At 36.2% G+C, this 20076-nt stretch overlaps 1 protein-coding gene and 1 pseudogene across 6 annotated transcripts in view; both read left to right on the forward strand.

Annotated features, from left to right (window-relative positions):
- The window catches only part of VPS13C (vacuolar protein sorting 13 homolog C), a 171051-nt gene that overhangs the window by 59481 nt on the left and 91494 nt on the right, over window positions 1-20076 (forward strand). For all 6 annotated transcript variants that reach the window (XR_011540996.1, XR_011540992.1, XR_011540995.1 and 3 more), the window contains 11 exons: window positions 821-1013; window positions 2274-2388; window positions 3035-3171; window positions 4112-4235; window positions 5600-5717; window positions 8916-9045; window positions 9862-9940; window positions 10595-10734; window positions 13749-13902; window positions 18214-18293; window positions 19486-19545. Coding sequence is in view for 3 of the 6 variants with exons in the window: in XM_070623506.1 (XP_070479607.1) it covers window positions 821-1013; window positions 2274-2388; window positions 3035-3171; window positions 4112-4235; window positions 5600-5717; window positions 8916-9045; window positions 9862-9940; window positions 10595-10734; window positions 13749-13902; window positions 18214-18293; window positions 19486-19545 (1330 nt within the window). In the remaining 3 variants the exon portion in view is untranslated. The remainder of the gene's footprint in view (window positions 1-820; window positions 1014-2273; window positions 2389-3034; window positions 3172-4111; window positions 4236-5599; window positions 5718-8915; window positions 9046-9861; window positions 9941-10594; window positions 10735-13748; window positions 13903-18213; window positions 18294-19485; window positions 19546-20076) is intronic.
- On the forward strand, window positions 15523-17932 carry LOC103567194 (DNA-directed RNA polymerase III subunit RPC5 pseudogene; annotated as a pseudogene).

Genomic DNA, 20076 nt, shown 5'->3' on the forward strand with positions numbered 1-20076 from the left:
AACTTTAGGCCAAAAAAAGTAGTGTTATTTGGGATAAAATAACTGATTAATAGTAGTCCTTTTCTGATTTCTTTTTCTTATGTGTGTCAAGATAATCTTTTTATATTTGAATTTGTTTTGTTATGGAGCTGTATGAGGAGCTCATCATTTGTTCTACCCTCCCTTCTTTCCATCACAAATACTTACTGGATACTGTTTCATTGATAAATTTGATACTATGAAGGCTGTACATAGGAACAATAAGTTTCTATTTTCAAAAAGTTTATGCTGTAGTTGATAAGAGGACACACAAAAAGTTAGTAATTTAAGAACTGTATAACATGTTAGAGAGCTCATGGGTGAGAAGGTCCTGTAAGTTAAATCCCTATGGTTAATGCTACACAAGCTCAGTTGTGGAAGAGAATGACTTGGGCTGGGAGAATGGGGGCTTAGGCTAGCTGAATGGAAAGGACTAGGAGAAGCAGGGATGAGCTAGGAGAGTGTTCAGGGTGGCATGAAATAGGGAGATGAGTTCCATGAGTTAAGTATAGCTTGTATTCATGCCACAATGATCAGGACTTCTGCAGTGTTCTGGAGTTGGCCAAAGTGGGTTTTTCATGTAGATGAGGAGGAGTTAAGAATAAAAGAACAAAACAAAATGGAAAACACCAGATTGTGCAGGTAATTGAATCCTGGGGTAAGGAGTTTGGGCTTCAGCTCAGGGTAATGGGCATGGTCCTCACTCTCAAAGGAGTTTTTTAAAAGGAAAACTTGTATTTTAACGCATTCCATTACAGAAGATCTTAGTTATATAACTTCTTTTTTCCTCATTGGATTGTAGGGTAGAAGCAAAATTAGAACACTGGTATATAACAGGTCTGAGACAGCAGGATATTGTACCATCACTTGTGGCTTCAATTGGTGATACTGCATCATCCTTGCTTAAAATTGAATTTGAAACCAATCCAGAGAATAGTACTGCTGACCAGACTCTGATTGTTCAGTCTCAGCCTGTGGAAGTCATCTATGATGCTGTAAGTGCAAGGAGAAAGTGAATCTTTATTAAACCCATTTTAGACTGTCGACATAGGGTTTTCTTATTTTTCCTCTTTCATATTTAATATTTATTTGCTTAGAAGCTAAGTTTACTAATACTTTTTTCTTGTTTTAAAAACAGTACATGTTTAGCAGTCAATTTCGATTTTTCATATGCTACCAATTTTTTTCTACTGTAAAGTTAAAGCGTATTTATCTGTGCTTATGCTAAATTAAAAAATAATCTAATATACTATTAAAAAAGTCTGTGTTTATTGTACCAACTACTCCCAAATAGTTACACACTGACCTCTTGCTTCTGTTCTTTTTTGCTTATTCTCCTTTTTCCCCTTACTGTTTGGAACCAATTCCAAACGTTGGAATTCCAAACGTAAAGAGCTTTAGGAGTAATTAAAATAATTTTAAATACTGTTTACATGAGAAAAAAGTATTGGCATTAGGGTGTTATTGAAAATGCTGGCTGAAGTTCTGTATCTATGGTTCTGTCTTTTATTCAGATTCTCTTAACTCATCTCAAGCTGGCCAGCAGGGTGGGCCAGGTTCACTACTTATTGAATCACTCTTGGGTTGGCCTACCTTGTTGTTGAGATCTGTGATTTATTTTTGCTTTGCAGTTTAGAACTGGATTCACAGTGTGGGTGGGAGGCATTATATAGATTCCAGAGCTCATTGTATTCTGATTGTTAAAAAATTTTAAGTTGTGGAAATACGTATAACATAATTTACCATCTTAGCCATTTTTAAGTGTATAGTTCAGTAGTATCAGGTACATTCACACTGTTGTACGTCCATTCTCCAGAACTCATCCCATCTTGCAAAATGTCTGGTTTTTTGAGTCTAAGTTTTGGATGTAGGTAAAAGCTGAAGAGCTTTCCTCTTTCCTCTCTAAACCTCAAAGTGCAGGGGAATCCAATTGGAGTATAGAGAAGTCGAGTACCACTTCTGGGTAATCAGGCTAAAACTAGAAGTAGCATCCATACATGAACGTGATACCATAGAACGTATTAAGTTCATCTTAATGATCTGCACACGTTTGTTCCCTCTCCAGTAAGCTTCCTTGGACTATTCCTTTTTTCAGGTTCTCTTTCACTCCAGCCGGAGATGCAGTAGGGCAGAATACTTTTGGAGGTATCTCCTCAGTTCAAAGCCATAGTTATTTAGAACTTGACTAAAACTTTAAAATTTATAATATAGACAGTACTGTGTATAACTTGCTTATATTTTAAATTATTTTACAGAAAACCATCAATGCAGTGGTTGAATTCTTTCAGTCAGATAAGGGATTAGATCTTGAGCAAATAAAATCAGCTACATTGATGAAGCTGGAAGAAATTAAAGAGAGAACAGCTACAGGTAAATAATTTGCATAAGCATCAACTAAACTCTCAAAATTTTGTCTATTCTAAAGTAAATATTGTATTTAAAATAGTATAGATCTCTTTTTTCCATTGTTTTAAATTCAGACTCTATTATACAGTGGAGTTGCATTGTGTGTACATGGGTTACCTGATATCAAATATACCTGCTAGACTTGGTGAGAGAATTATATGGGGGCACAATTGATTCTTTTTGCCATTACCTTCAAGAACCTGTGCCTCAGGGTGAGCTTGAGATGGAAAACATCCCTCTGTCTCAGATCTTAAGAAACTGTTCACCATACTGCATGTGAATCTAGTTTTAAGATATATACTTTTGTTCAACGTGGCCTCTGAACTCAAGCCAACTACTTTATCTCATTTCTTAACTAAAGAAATAATGGATTCTCTCTTTGGATAAAATACTAGCTATGTCGAGTTTAATGTACTGTGTGATGATATGATTGTTTCCCATTGACTGTGTGCAACTTCACTTTACATGCAGAATTGAGAATCTAATCTGTGAGAAGAACTGGCGCTCCTCCATAATACTTCTCAAGTGATATTCTTACTCTCGTTGTTAATGATATGGTTACATATTTCAACTTGACTGTTGAATGTTTGATTATTTCTTTCTTCTTTAGGACTTACACATATTATTGAAACACGAAAAGTCCTTGATTTAAGGATAAATCTGAAGCCTTCTTATCTAATAGTTCCACAGACAGGTTTTCACCACAAAAAGTCAAATCTTCTCATTTTAGATTTTGGTACATTTCAGGTAGGTATATATGCACTTTTGTCTGCAAAATTTTGCTCAGCTTGGGCTAGTTATCTGATAGTTTGCTGTTTTTCCCTCAGAGTTCACTTAAACTAAACCTAGACTTATTTCTTCTTAAGAAATATTAAGAATTAAGTATTTGGTCAAACCTAGCCTAGATTGAGTATTTTATATGTATTTTATGGCTATTGAAAAAACAAACAAAACCCTGAAATTTTCTGTAATAGTAGATAATTTGATGTTGAGGACTGGATTACTGCTGTATTTTCCTAATTGGAAAGAAGGACTCCTTGTTTTCAAGTACTATGAAGTTTCCAGACTTTAACTACAGTGTTATTTGTTAATTTATATATTTTGACAATAGGAAATTATACACATGTGAATATATGTTTGTTAAACCACTGTCAGCAACTAAGTAGACTAAGAGAACTTTAAAGTTTTGGGTGTTGTACCTCTTAGAAATCCAAGCCTCTGAGAAAAAGTGAAGATATCAAAAAATATGGTTCTGAGTTGATCCTTGCTTTCTTTGTGAAGAGGGAAAAGGAAGTAGAAGCTGAATTCTAATGGTCTAATTATTCTGGTGATGTAGCCGGGAGAGTTTAGGATAGTAGTAGGGGATCTGAGCCATAAATGGTGGTAACTCTTGAGAGTCAGGAAGAGTTGCGTGTGTAGACAGTTTATTTGAGGTAAAAGGCTGTGTAACTGATTTCCTAATTAATGCAAATGTACTGAGCACCTATTACCCAAACATATTAGAGATGTATGCTGAAATACTATATTCCTAATAAAATATTTGCAAATAATTATCAGAAAATTAAGCAAGATGTGAATTCATTAAGGGCAATGTTCTCATTTTATTTAGATTTTAAGAAAACACAACTGAAGTAGTTGAGGTATATACTTTCTGTTTAAAAAATTGAAATTTTTTTCTCTACTTTAGCTTAATAGTAAAGATCAAGGTTTGCAGAAGACTAGTAATTCATCTCTGGAAGAAATAATGGATAAAGCATATGACAAGTTTGATGTTGAAATAAAAAGTGTGCAACTACTTTTTGCAAGAGCAGGTAAACTGTTGCTCAATTTTTAGGATCCTGAAATTACGTTGACTAGCTTTGGTAAATAAATGTGTATGTGTGTATGTATATCAGTGCAGACAACATTTTGAACACATATCCTGTTGGTCACTTAATACAGCCAAATAGGAGCCTATCAGTGCAGATCGTTGCTACAGGTAAAAATAGAGAGAAAAATTTCGCTATTTATCTTAGGGTACTTAGCACCATTTGAATCTAAGTCCAGTCGTTGTCTATATTTTTTTAAGGTGACTGTCAAACTGCTCAGAACATAAAATAGAAGTTGCAGTTGGCTCAAGTTCCTCTCTCCTAATACTTTTGGGATGTCTCACTGTTGTTTTCCATTGCTGCCTTTATTTTTAAATATTTTACTGTATTAGCATAATCTTTATTTCAGTAGTATTACGTCTTCTACTTTTATAGATATCTGAGAAGTATAAATATAGTCTTAAAGCCCTAAAGGTAATTAATTTTTTTCCAAAAGCATTGTTGTTTTCTACTGCTTAAGTAAAGATCGGTAGTTCTCTATATTTTGGTTTCCAGAAGCAATAAATATTTGCTAAATATCCTTGAGTATATCACTTTGTGGTAGTTCGTTAAGGAAAGACGTAATCTCTGTCTGCAGAGTGTATACTCTAGTAGGAGTGATGAGATTTATTAAAATGTAAATATGTAATGCTCTATTTAGTTTTCATATATTAGGAGCCTATTAATTCCTTGAAGGGAAGTACTTACACAGATCATTAAAACTGCTTTTTCTTTTCTATATACTTAATAATAGTTTGAATTATAAGTGGTAAAAGATGTTTATTCATTGTCATCCATTAAGATCTGTGTAGGATTCTTTTAGTCATTGGAAAGTCTGTCTTTGGGACCTTTTTATTTGGAGGACAGTTATTATTATACTTTTTTGTCATAAAATCTTCCATGATAAAACTCATTTTTGCTTTAGAATTATGTGTTAAACTAGTGTAATTGCATCTGGAACCCCAGAAACCTCTTTTTTCCCTCTGTCATTTTTTTCCTTTTTTCACTGCAACCACCCACCTCGGTTGTTAATTCTGGAATCAAGGCAATAAATTGCTAGGTTTTTTCTGTTTACTTTAAAGTGCAAGATATTATATAAACATCCTCCAAATATTTAGAATTACTTTTATATCACAGTCATTGACTTCTGTCAATCTGTATTAAAAAGATGTTGATCATTTAACTTGTATGCTGAAAGAAGTAAAAATTGGTATTCATTGAATATGTTTAACTATTTTCTGAGTAGTTTTCCACAGAACATCTGATAATCTAAAAAAGATTATTTAATAAATAAAACTAGTCATTTAATTAAAAACATTTTTTTTCAGAGGAAAACTGGAAAAAGTGTCGATTTCAGCATCCATCAACTATGCATATATTGCAACCCATGGATATTCATGTTGAGTTGTCCAAGGCAATGGTAGAAAAAGACATTAGAATGGCCAGGTAATGTATGAGTTTCCTTTATATTATAAAATCAACAAAGTAAAATATATCTGTACCAGTTACTGGATTTTGAGTAAGCAAAGCTATATTTCTGAAGGACAGAAAAAAATGAGTATCTGATAGTGGAAACACATTTTTAAGAAAATATTTATTTGAATTATATTACCTCTCTTATTTCAGAAGTATTTAAACTTTTACATTCTGTAGAGTTGATTATCTGTGTTTTTGAATGGATCAAATCTAAAGTTCAATGTTGGTAAAATAAAATCTTCAAAAATTAGAGGCTCTTTTGATTATGAAACAATATAAAGTCTTGAGAATAATCTAAAGGAATGAAATGTAGAAACTGAATTTTAAATTTAAGTAGATAATTATGAAATATACTGCATTCTTAGAAACAGCCTTATGGAAGTATTATTGACATTCAGTAAGCTACATCTATTTAAAGCGCACAACTTGATAACTTTTGCTATATGTGTATATATATGAAACCATCACCATAGTCAAGATAATGAACACATCCCTAAATGAATCATCCCCGAAAGTCCTTTTGTCTTCTCTCCTTCCCATCCCTGCTTGCTAACTTCTGTCCCCTCAGTCCCTGGACAACATTGATCTTCTTTCTAACTCTAGAGATTTGTTAGAATTTTCTATAAATAGAATCAGATAGTTTCAACTCTTTTTTATTTGGCTTCTTTGATTTAGCATAATTAATTTGAGATTTATTCATGTTGTGTATATCAGTAGTTCATTGATACTCTTTGTCAGATGGATGTTAACCCAACTTTGCATTACTGGGTAAACCTCATTTGGTAATGATGTTTTATTTTTTAAAATTATTGTTGTATTTGGTTTGCTAAAATTTTATTCTGAAGTTTTATATCTCTGTAATTTATGGGGGATATTTGTGCTTTTATTTTCGTGTTTTGTTATCAGAGTATCAGGGTAGTGTTCACCTCATGGAATGAGTTTTCTGGAGGAAGTTGTATAGAATTGGTATCATTGCTTCTTTATATGTTTAGTAGAATTCACCAGTGAAGCCATCTGAGCCTGGAGTTTTTTGGGGGAAGAGTTTTTAACTACAAATTCAATTTCTTTAACTTAAATTTAATTTCTTAAATAGATATGGGGCTATTCAGATTATCTGGTTTTTTTGAGTGATCTTTGGTAGTTTGTCTTTCAAGGAAGGAATTTGTCCATCTTAGTTGTTGAGTTTATTGTCATAAAATTGTTCATAATATCTCCATATTACCTTTCTAATACATATAGAATCTGTAATGATGCTCTCTCTCTCACTCTTGATATTTGAAATTTATGCCTTTTCTGATCAGTCTGGCTAGAGACTTATCCATTTTATCAGTCTTTTTCTGAAACAATCAGCTTTTGATTTCAATTATTTTCTCTATTGTTTTCCATTTTTTATTTCAATGATTTCCACTCTCATGTTTATCACTGCTTTTTTTCTTCTACTTACTTTGGGTTTTTCTTGCTTTACTTTCCTAGTTTCTTTCTTTTTTTTTGTGAGGAAGATTAGCTCTGAACTAACATCTGTTGCCAATCTTCCTCTTCTCCTTGAGGAAGATTGTCACTGAACTAACATCTGTACTAGAGTTCCTCTATTTTGTATGTGGGTCACCCCCACAGCATGGCTTGATGAGTGGTGTATAGGTTTGTGCCCAGGATCCAAACCTGCAGACCCTGGGCCATGGAAGCAGAGCATGTGAACTTAGCCACTATGCCGCCGGGCCAGCCCCTCTTTCCCAGTTTCTTAAGGTGGAAGCTGAGACCATTGATTTTGAGACCTTTCTTCTTTTCTGTATAGGCATTTAGTGTTATAAATTTCCCTTGAAATACTGCTTTACCATACCCCACACATTTTGAAACTATTAAGGCAATAAGCTTATTTGTATTTGTGGGATTTTCCTCATTTGTTTCTTATCTTTCAACTCACCTTAGTTGACTGATATCTAGTGTCTTTGAAATCATTTTTTCATGTATTTTGTCTGGTTTTTTTAGTTATTTCGAGTGGCAGGGTTAATCTAGTCCCTCTGTGATGCTTTTAGTTTTATGTAACATTTCAGAAGTAGTAAGGAAGCATCTTAGATTTTTATGGTGCTTTTCAATTTACAAAGTACTTTTATAGAAAGTTCAATCTTTTGAGGTACGAAAAGCCAGTTGGCCTCTTTTGGATATTAGTGGTTTGTGCATTATACAGAAACCATTCTTCATCTCGTTGTTAGGATCTGTCAACTTGGAGTTCTTCACAACTTAGGAAGTCAAAGATAAACAACAACCTAAAAGAGCTTTATGAGCAGCAAACAGCTGTCACAAAGCTGTTAAGACAAGCAAACCGGGGCCGGCTCCATGGCCTAGTGGTTAAGTTCTGGCACTCCACTGCGAGGGCCCAGGGTTCCCTGGGCGCGGACATGGCACCGCTCGTCAGGCCACGTTGAGGTGGCGTCCCACATCCCACAACTAGAAGGACCTGCAACTAGGATATACAACTATGTACATGGGGGGTTTGGGGAGATAAAGCAGAAAAAAAAAGATTGGCAACAGTTGTTAGCCCAGGTGCCAATCTTTTAAAAAAAAAAAAAAAAGACAAGCAAACCTAGGCAGTTATATTGAGTAGGGAAGCAGAATGGAAGCAGCTGCCGAAAAGCAAGCAGCAATGAAAGCACAACAGTGATTCAGCAGTAAAACAAATGTCCTCGTGGAGCTTGTATTTTCATCAGAGGAGACATAAAGGAAACAAATATACATATGATGTATCAGGTGCTGACAAAGTGCTGTAAAAGGAAACAAAGCAAGGGGAGAGGATAGAGAGTAATGGGGTAGATAGTCTCTGATGTTTATGATCAGAAATCTTTGATACCAGGAAATAGTTAAGGTATATGTAGTGTTTTTGATTTTAAAAAGTAAACAATTATGTTTGAAAATATTTTCATAAAAGTTGCTTAACTTTAAAAGGTTTTGCGGCCTAAGAAGGATATATTTAAGTTATCTGGAAACTTGGCTTACATAGAACTTCCCATTCCCTGATAGTGTTGACTAAATGAGGCATTAATGTAATTAGATTAAAACATGTCCAGAGTAACTTTGACTCTTCAGTGTAGTCTCTTCTCCAATCCATGCATTCCCCCTCCCTTAATATAGAGAAGTTGGACCTTAAAACCTTACAGTGAATTGTATTTTTAGATTTAAAGTATCAGGAGGGCTTCCTTTGATGCATGTGAGAATTTCTGACAAGAAGATGAGAGATGTGCTATGTTTGATTAACAGCATACCCTTGCCACAGATATCATCAGCACCGTCTCCAGAGAGACAGGTAAATGAGTATAATAAAATGCTAAATCTCTGTACATTTGTATGTATAGTGAGTTCTTTTTCATCTTTTTTTGAGCTGTTTTGTTTTTCAGTATTTTTAAGGGCCAGTTTCATTTATTTGATACACTTTTGAAGTTTAATGTTGTTGATTCTGTACAAAACTGCATATGGCATTGAGTAAATAAGGATTGTAGCCTATTTTCACTACTGTTTTAGAGTGGTGGTAGAAAGTCAGTTTCAGGGAACGAAGGGAACAAAAATACATAAATGAAAGGAAAAAATGTCTTTCAAATTTATGAAATGTATTTTAAATAAAATTTGGTATCGAAATCTTTAAAATGTTGCAAAATAAAATGGTATAAAATTTTCTTGTACGTTAGACTTAAAAGTTCTAGATCACTTTAATTGAAATTGATCTTTAGAACATAAAATAAATGTTAGATTTCCACTTACTTTGAAATGAAATTTGAGAGAGCCAACTAATGCTGTTACCGTTTTTCAGGAACCTGTAATAAAGATGCACAGTTAATGTTGTCAGAGATAGCAACCAAATGACACACAATGATAAATAGACTTACCTACTAGAGTAGTACATATTTCTGCCCTTGTAAATGCAGGTGGTAGTCGTAATAATTAGTAAACTACAACCAACCATTGGTTAACTGATTACATAATGTGCTTCGATGGAAGATTTGTCTGTTGTGTGTATATGTGTCTTTCTGTCTGTCTGTATCCTCTGTTACTTTATTTCTCTCAATTATGTACATTTAATCCTGGTAAATCAGTATGTTAAGCAAACTTTTGTATTCTTCGCTAGGTGTCCTCAATTCCTATTATTTCAGATAGGACTAAAGGCCTACTTGGCACTTCACTGTTGCTAGATGGAGTGGAATCAGGTAAGGAAAGTAAAATGTTCTTTATTAAACAAAGCCTATAAATTGGTATATAGAGATAAAATTTTCAGAATATAAAGGAATTTTTAAAATATTTTAGTAATATACTGATTTTAGTTCTAATTGTGCTACTAACCAGTAGTGTGACTTTGAGTCACTTATTTTTTTTGAGCTTAGTTTCTTCATTTGAATGAAAAGATTTTTGTGATTGACAGTGCTTAAGATTGTAAATAAGCTACTATGTCTATCTGATCTTTTTTTTCTAGTTCTGGCCTAACTGATCTCTTTTAATTTTGAACTAGAATGTAAGCTTCATGAGGACAAGGATCACATCTGTCCTGGTCACTCTGGTGTCCTTAGTGGCTGGTACAGACTGATATATGATAGATGATGCTCAATAAGTATTTTATTGAATACTGAATGAATGAACTAAAGTGAAAAACAATCAGAGCTATTAAAAAAAATAGTAGGTGGTTTGATTTTGTATATGATCATCACGTACCAGGTTGAGTCACTGTGGACTTAGAAAAACATTGAAACTATATTCTGATTATAAATATGAACATTATATCTAATAAATGAAGTTTACTTTTGAGAGATTTGAGTGGTTATGCAGTTTTCATTGGATGTTGTCTCATGTCAAATGAATTTCTTTAGAGTCTGATGATGAATATTTTGATGCTGAAGATGGAGACACCCAGCCCGGTAAAAGTAAGAAAGGATCTGAACTAAAAAAAGCTGCAGAGGCACCAAATGAGGAGCTCATTAATCTTCTACTAAAGTTTGAAATTAAAGAGGTATGTGTACTTGTTTTGCAGGTAAGTAAATATATTCTTGTTACCACTATCTTTGTAAACTATCTCATGCTAGACCCAAACTTTAAATACATTAAAAATATCGTACTCTTATCTTCCCTACTGCCCAGTATACACACATACAGACACATATCAGTTCCAAGAAAATGAAACTTTATTTTGTAAAAATTGACATGAGTGATCTATAGCATATCTAATCTATTCTGGAAAAGCTCAAGACTCTTAATTAGAATTTTCTTTTCTGTAGAAAATTTCTATGATGTGTTTACTTTAATGTTTTGTTGTTTTTTACTTTTAAGCTAAATAATATTGCTCATTGTCATGTTTATAATTTGGAAAAATATAGGCAACTAAATTTCCAACATGTGTTTGTGGTCATTAAAATGTAATAAAAGGAAAAATTGACATGGAAAGATGTTCACAATATATCATTATTTGGAAAAAAAGATTACAATATCAAGAACATTATGAGTCCATTTAAAATTAAACACACACTTATTTTTTTTCTTTGATAACTGACAGTGTTCATCTCTAGTGGGATTATAAAGTTTTTTATTTTTGCTTGTTTGCTTTTCCATATATTGTAAATTTTTTGATAATGAATATGCATTGCTTTGATAATAAAGCACAAAAGGTATAAAAGGGAGATGTTTCTTATTGACTACTGCAGATCCCAATGTGAGATCATGTCCTAAAATACAATGTCAGAAATACCAGATTTTAGTTGTGTGTACAGATCTAGGTATTGTTGGTGTTTGTTTTAAAACAGATAGGTTCTCTACATTTAGTCTGCTTTGAGTTCTCTCTTTCTCTCACACACTCCTCTAAAATATCAGAAAATACCTTGACTCTAACTTCAAAATATATTCAAATGGTTGCTCTTCCCTTCCACTGCTACTGCACTAAGTCACCATCATCTCTTGCCTGGACTATTGCAGTATCCTCTTAACTGTCTCTCTGCTTCCATGAGGTACTCTGTTATTCACATAGTAGCCAGGGTGATCTTTTTAAAGTCAAAGTCAGATCATGTTGTTGCTCTGTTCACAACCCTCCACTGGCATCCCATCTCACTCAGGATAAAAGGCTGAGTCCTTCCCATGGCCTACAGGTCACCCCATGTGACTTCTTTGGCTTTATCTTCAGTTCAATTCAATTCATCTTTCATCTTCAATTCACTTCTCAATGTTGCTCATTCTGTTCTAGCCATATTTCATTGATTTCTTCAGTAAATATTTATCAAGTGCCATTGTGCACCAGGCGTTCTTTTAGATACTGGAGCCACAGCAGTGAGCACAGTTCTTGCCTCACGGAGTTTTCACTTACCTTTTGTTCTTCCTTGTATGTACCAAAGCACAGTCTTTGTGCTTGCTGTTTCCTTTGCCTTGAGCACTCTTCCCGCATGACTTGATTCTTTACTTCCTTCAGATGTTTGCTCAAATGCCATCTTATTACAAGATAGCAACTTTCACTTTCCCCCACTCTTCCTAGAATGTAAGTTCTATGAAGGCGAGGACTTTGTCCTGGTCACTTTGATGTCCTTAGTGGCTGGCAGAGCTTCATACAAGGTAGATGATGCCCAATAAATATTTTATTAAATATTGAAAGAATGAACTAAAGTGATAATCAGAATCATCTGAGAAAAAAAATAGTAGTACTGTTTGAAATATTTTTCCTAATTTGACTTTTTGTCATTCCAAAGTTTTAAGTGTTTTTGCAGTGAAATTTTAAATGCTTTTGTAGTGAAATTTATCAGTTTTTCTTTATCCTAATTTTAGTGTATGTTTAGAAAATTCTCCTCCATTACAAAGCTATTTATACACAAGTTTATATATTATTTTATGATTTCATTGCTTTCACTTAAATCATTATTCATCTGAAATTTTTTTGTCTATCAATTCTGTACTGAGTATCTTGCTGCACTCTTTTATTGTTTCTGTTTTCCAGTTGACACTCCTGGTTTCTGAATTACATAATTATGTCACTGCTAATAATATTAATTTTTGTTTTTTTTCCAGCATTTATATTGTTCTGGTTACTACTGCTGCCTAAGAGGTTACCCCAAAATGTAGTAGCTCAAAACAACAATTTTATTTTGCTTGGAGTTTTGTAGGTTGGGATTTCTGGAAGGGCCCAACTTGGTAATTTTTGTGTATAGTCTTTCACGTGGTTGCAGTCAGGTTTGACTGGAGCTACAGTGACCTGAAGTCTCAGAGGGGCTTAGAAGTGACTCACTCTTAAGGCTGACAGTTGATTCTTGCTGATGGCTGGAAGCTCAGTTGGGACTGTTGACTGAAATACCTGCTCATGGCTTCCTGAGCATGGCAGTCTCAGGGTAGTTGAGCTTTCTACATGGCAACTAGCTTGCCCGAGAGTGAGCATTCCCAGGTGGAAGTTTTATGGCCTTCTTTGGCATTAGAAGTCATTATAAGATCACTTCCTCTGTAGTCTATTGATTGAAGTAGTCACAAACCTGTCCAAATTCAAAGGGAGGAGGCAAAGACCTCCATCTCTTGATGCAGTATCAAAGAACTTGCATGTTTAAAAAATTGCCACGTATGTGTTTTATTTTTCATTGGCTAAATATACTGGTTATCATTTCCACAATAAATTTAAATAGTAGTATAATAGTGAACGTCCTTGTCTTACTTTTTACTTTCATGAGAATGCTTCTTTTATCACCAAACGTGATTTTTGTTTTGAGATATAGGTTTAAGAAAATCATATTAAGGAAGAATCCATACATTCCTGTTTTTACTAAATTAAAAAAAGTAAATCAATAAAGTTGTAAAATTTCATTGTGATTTTTATTTAGATGTAATGTTCTCAATAATAGAATTTGAGATACTTTCCAATCATAGTAAATAACTTAATGATAGTAGAGAAGTATGAGCAAAATTTGTACTATTCTCATGATGATGTGTATGAAGATTTTTTTTAATAGTGAGTATGATTCAAACTACTTATCAACCTTTCATTGGCTGTTCTAATTCTTTTAGGTGGTTTTGGAATTTACGAAACAAGAGAAAGAAGAAAATACAATTCTAGTGTTTAATGTTACTCAGTTAGGAACAGAGGCTACAGTGAGAACATTTGATTTAACTGCTGTATCTTATTTAAAGAAAATCAGCTTGGATTACCATGAAATTCAAGGTAATAGCCATAAAAATAGAAATAATAGCTAATAATAAATATAATATTACTTTGAGTATCAGAAACACTTTCATTTGTGTAATAATGTTTATAATAAATAATAGCACTGTACTAAGCATTTTACAAATAACTCTTTTAATCCTTATCACAATGATATGAAATGGGCCATGTTCTTGTCTCCAGTTTACATATGAAGAAACTAAGGCATGAATTGGTATGTAACTTACCCAAGGTCACACTGCTGGTTAGTGGCCGAACCATGATTAACACTGGAAGTGTGGTCGTAGGGTCTGCATTCTTAACTACTGTGATCTGCTGCCTCGGAGAATCCATATAAATCTCCTTTACATAGGGAGTATTATTCTCATTTTACAAACAGAGAAAGGTTAAATAAGAAAGATTAAGTGACTTACTCAAGACCATTCATCTTAGGAGTGGCAAAACCTAGAATTTATCTCTGGTCTTATAATGTTGAAGTTCTTGTTCTTTCTATTGAATAGTGTTCATATATCAGAAGCAGCACCAGCTTGTAAAAATAAAAATAGTGGGACATAAAATTCATTCTTTTAGAGCTCTTATAGTTTATTTGTTTCAGTGTACATCTTGTGTGCTCATTAGATATTTGAGGAATGAAGGAATGAGTAAATCTACAGTAATTAAAATTGCCTAATATTTTAGTCAAATATAAAGATCTAGTTTTTGGGTTTTTTTTTAATAGTTGAAACTAAAATAAACTTCAGTTTAGAACAAAAATATTTTGTGTTAGTAAGTTTCTGTAAGTACTGGGTTAAGATGGAATTTACATCAGTGTATTGAGGGGGAAAAATAAATAATAAATTTGCTAGGCTTTTTTTTTTCCTGTGGGGAAGGTTTTGACCTTGAAGGTGAAGGGAAAATTCTGAGATGTCTCAGAAGCAGGAGTTAGAGAACAGCAAATAATAAACTATGGATAAAACGGTGGGTAAATCGCTTCTGTCTCCACAGCTTCTCAAAGCAGTTCCTTGGTACCTCTACATAAGGATATAGAGGACTTCTGGTAGGAGCTGTTGGTTTTAAATTAAAAAGAAATTAGTTCTCCCTCTTTTAAGAAAAATCTTTCCTCTTCCGTGTAAGCCTTCTCTGTTAGTCTACACAAAGGAAAATTATTTAAATTTCTTTAATGTGAATGAAAGATTTGTTCATAGAATTTTATGGCTCAGCAAGATATTTCATATTTTTATGGTCCAGTCTCCTTGTTATATAGTTGAGAAAGCTGAAGTTAAATAGCTTTTGGTAAGGGTAGAGATAAGCTAGAATTCATATTTCCTAATTCTTACACCTGTAGCTGTCTGCTGTCCTACAAATGCACATATGGCCTTAAAAGTATCTAGAGAAGTTTTGATTATTTTTGAACACAGATATAAAATCAAATGAAAATAAATATGCATGTTTTTAAATAACTTGGATGCCAAAGGTAAGTTAAGGATTTGGATTGGTTTGTTTCTTCACCAGTGATGCCCTTAGTATTTAATAGCCATGGAAATATATTCCGGTAGTCTTTTAAAGCTTAAATAACAAAATTTTTTAAAAAGAAAAAGACACTCCCCCGACATGTCCGCCTGAGTTTCTCCACCAGCAACATGGCCGCTGCCTGAGAGGAGAACCGGGCTGCCGCCGCCTCTGCAGCCCGCAGCTACCTGGGTCGTTGCTGCCGCCTCCTCGCAGGCCTTGCAGAGAGATCAGGTCCGAGAACTGTGCGGCTGGCTCCCCCCTAGGATGGCAAATGAAGAGGATGACCCAGTCGTACAGGAGATCGACGTGTACTTGGCCAAAAGTCTGGCAGAGAAGCTCTATCTGTTTCAGTACCCTGTGCACCCAGCCTTGATGACCTAAGATGACATTCTGTACCTCTCAGCCAAGATCAAGCCCAAGCAGCAGAAGGTAGAGCTTGAGATGGCCGTCGACATCCTGAATCACAACTATTGTCGCAGCAAAGGGGAGCAGATTGCACTGAATGTGGGTGGCGCCTGTGCCAATGAGACCAGCACATGTTCCTAGAAGCTGATGGACAGCAGACGTTCGGCTCCTCCCAGACCACCAGTAACACGTCCTGTTACGCTGCTGCGCTCTACAGGCAAGGTGAGCTCCACCTGACACCTTTACATGGCATCCTGCAGCTGCAGCCCAGCTTCTCCTACCTGGACAAGGCAGATGCCAAGCACCGAGAGAGGGAGGCAGCCAGTGAGGCGAGAGACTCTTCACAGGCCAAGGCAGAAGAAGATGTGAAGCAGATCACGGTCCGGTTCTCCCTGCCCGAGTCGGAACAGGCCTGCCAGCGTCGTGTGCAGTCCTACAAGTTCCTGCAGAAGAAGCATGTCAGAGAACCCTGGGTCCACCTGCACTACTATGGCCTGAGGGACAACCGCTCTGAGCACGAGCGCCAGTACCTGCTGTGCCAGGGCTCCAGCGGGGTTGAGAACATGGAGCTCGTCAAGTTACCGAGTGAGTACCTCATAATGCTGATGCCCCCCCAGCCAGGAGCAGGAGAAAGACAAACCTGTGGCCCCCAGCAATGTCCTGTCCAGGGCCCAGCTATGCACCCTGCCTCTGGCTGATCAGATCAAGGTCCTGATGAAGAATGTGAAGGTCATGCCTTTTGCCAACTTGATGAATCTCCTAGGCCCCTCCCTCGACTCTGTGGCTGTTCTGCGTGGCATCCAGAAGGTGGCTATGTTAGTCCAAGGAAACTGGGTGGTGAAGAGTGGCATCCTGTACCCCAAGGACTCCTCCAGCCCTCACAGTGGCGTGCCTGCCGAGGTGCTCTGCAGGGGCCGAGACTTTGTTATGTGGAAGTTCACGCAGAGCTGGTGGGTGGTAAGGAAAGAGGTGGCAATGGTGACTAAACTCAGTGCAGAGGATGTGAAGGACTTTCTGGAGCACGTGGCGGTAGTGAGGATCAGCAAAGGCTGGGAGTTCATACTGCCTTACGATGGAGAGTTCGTCAAGAAGCATCCGGATGTGGTCCAGTGGCAGCACATGCTGTGGATGGGCATCCAGGCCAAGCCAGAAAAAGTTTATAATTTTGTGAAGGAAACTATGCCAAAGAAACCAGATGGACAATCAGGGCCTGCTGGGCTGTTCTCTGGGGACCAGCGGGTCCAAGTAGCCAAGAGCAAGGCCCAGCAGAACCACGCATTGCTGGAACAGGAGCTGCAGCGGAGGAAGGAACAGATCCAGGCATCCACGGTCCTGCCTGGTATTCGGATCAAGGAGGAGCCCATGAGCGAGGAAGGAGAGGAAGAGGAAGAGCGGGAAGTGGAGGAAGACGAGGAGCCCATGGACACCTCACCCAGTCATGGCCTCCACAATAGGCTGGCCAGTGGGCTGCCTGCGGGCAGGCAGCAGGCGGGGACAGCTTCAGCGGGCACCCGCCCCCAGGCTGTGCCAACACCCCTGTGGCCCAGGAACTGAGGGCCTTCGTGGAGGCCACCTTTCAGAGATAGTTTGTGCTCACACTGAGCAAACTCAAGCGTCTCTTCAACCTGCACTTGGTCAGCCTGCCCCATGGCCACATGGTCTTCAGTGGCATCTTGGACGGCATGCTGCAGGATACGATGCTGGCCGCCGGTTGCAAGCAGATACTGTTGCCTTTTCCCCCACAGACTGCTGCTTCTTCGGATGAGCAGAAGGTGTTCGCCCTCTGGGAGTCTGGAGACGTGAGTGGTCAGCATCGACAGGTTTTGCTTGAAATTTTTTCCAAAAACTACCGGGTACTCCGGAACATGATCCAGTCTTGGTTGACTCAAGAGTGTGGAGAAGATCTAAGTAAACAGGAGGTGGATAAAGTGCTACAGGGCTGCTGTGTAAGCTGTGGTGGCATGTGGTACCTTAAAGGGACGGTGCAGTCTTGACAATAGTTGCAAACCACTAACCCAACAAATCCAAGCCCAAGGAAAGAAGGCAGAGGCAGCAGAGGTGGAACTAAATTCGTGATTGCTTCAGAAGATATGGAGCAAGAGGAACTGACAGTCTCGTGGCCCGGGGCATTGCACTGTCCAGTGGACAGAGGGGATCATACTCAGCCAGTGACAGGATCACCTTAAGTTACATTGCTCTCAGAAGAGACCAGCTGGGACCTTCTTTCAATACAATTTGAAAATTCCTGCTGTATTTTGCTTACTATTTGGTTTCATTCTCATAATAGAGTGTATACTGAAAAAAAATAAAAATAAAAAAAATAAATAAATAAAAAGAAAAAGACATCCAGAAGATTCCAAACTTAAAAAAAGAGCAATGTATTTGAAATACTTTTTTTCTTTTTATTTAATCTAGGATCCAAAAAGAAGCCCCTTCACTTGATTAGCTCTTCTGACAAACCTGGATTAGATCTCTTAAAAGTGGAGTATATTAAGGTAAGGGCCATAGAATGTTTATATACGTATTGTATACTCTGGACTATCCTCTTGAAGGAAAAAGATGATAGTAGATTACTAAAGGCTCTGGATGTGTATCATAGGTCTTAATCTTAGTGATGTCTACTGTTTCTCTTTCCATTTGTACACCTTCTTTTCCTTTGACTTAAGTACAGGACTAGGACTATTACAAAGCCACCAAGCTTCTTGTCCCCAAAGATGGAAGTCTGGGATGAAGTAAGACCTACTCCTATCTTCTGGGGCATATGCACCTACCTACACTCATTGTTTATGAGTCAGAAGGGATACATATACATCAAAAGGGATAAAGTCAAATTGGATTGGGTTCAGAGGAGAACTGCCAGGATTGGGAAGGGACTGAAAAATATATCATATGAGAAACTCTGAGGGAACTGATGGTGTTTAGCTTGATTCAAGACTAGTTGATTTGTTTAATCATTCAAAAACTATTTATTGTAAGGTTCTGTTAGGCACTTGGGATACAGAGATGAAAAATATTCCCTTTTTTTCAAGGAAATTATAGACTAGTAGGAAGATAGGCAAGTAAACAACAATTAAAATTTAATGTGATTGATTCTCTAATAAAGAAGAGCACAACATTATGGGATCAGGGAGGCAGGGAAACTAGCCTAGCTAGAAATCTTCTCACAAGAGGTAAAACTGAATTTATTCTGTACATTCCCAAGGAACAGAACTTGAACCAATGGGTAATTATGATGAGAGAGAGATTTTTGACTCAGTGTGAAGAACTCATTAAATCAAAGTTCTCTAAAGATTGAATTTGTAAGAAAATGTGGTTTCTTTCACTGGGGATATCTTAAAATAGACTTATCAAAGACTTTATAAACAGATTCAAGGTTAGGGCTAGATGACCTTTAAATTTTCCAATCTTTAAAATTTCCCATCAGAGCTTATAGTTCTGATCTCTAGCTGCAGTTTCCCAGAAATGAATGTTGCCATGGTCTCCTGTATTTGAAGAGAAGAACAAATTTGCACTATTATGATAAATAAATAATTTGAATGTAACTTTAAAATAAGATAATAAAATTTAATATATGATGTATATACAATAGAATTCTAACAATATAAATAAATTAATGAGATCATAAATAAGTGATTTATTTACTTTGGTCTTAATTCTTTCTTTAGAACTTTTGTTTCTTTTTTTTAGGCTGATAAGAATGGACCTAGTTTCCAAACTACTTTTGAAAAAACTGAACAAACATTTAAGGTAAGAAATTCTATTAAAAGAATATCTCATATGTGAAAATAACCTACTCTGGAAGTCTCCAGTATCCTTTGAGGAATATTGACTGAGTAATTTGATGAAATAATCAAGAACCAATGAAAGTTATAAATGACCCTCACAGATCCCTGCCATGTTCTATGTTTATGATTTGACATCATAAAGCTGTTGTTTTGACTTAGTGTAGCACGTCCAATTTATTTCTAAAGAAAAGAATGCTATAGATGAGAGAACCTTGATTTACAAAGAACCAACAGATTTCTAAACAAACCAAACTCAATGCTGTGGTTGAATGCAGGACTGAGAAAGTCTATGAAATGTATATGAAAAAATGTATATGAAAAGTATATGAAATGTGAGGAGAGATGTTGATTTCTTCTGGAGCCGTACTAAGGTAGTCGTGTAGAGGAAGAAGAGGCAAAATGTCGTTGTGGGTTACATTAAAAAAAAAAGAGAGAGAGAAATGAGTTTTAGGTTAGACTTTGAGAGATGGGAGAATCTGTTGAATATTGTGAC

This window comes from Equus przewalskii, chromosome 1 (genome assembly GCF_037783145.1).
Source record: "Equus przewalskii isolate Varuska chromosome 1, EquPr2, whole genome shotgun sequence".
Taxonomy (NCBI): domain Eukaryota; kingdom Metazoa; phylum Chordata; class Mammalia; order Perissodactyla; family Equidae; genus Equus; species Equus przewalskii.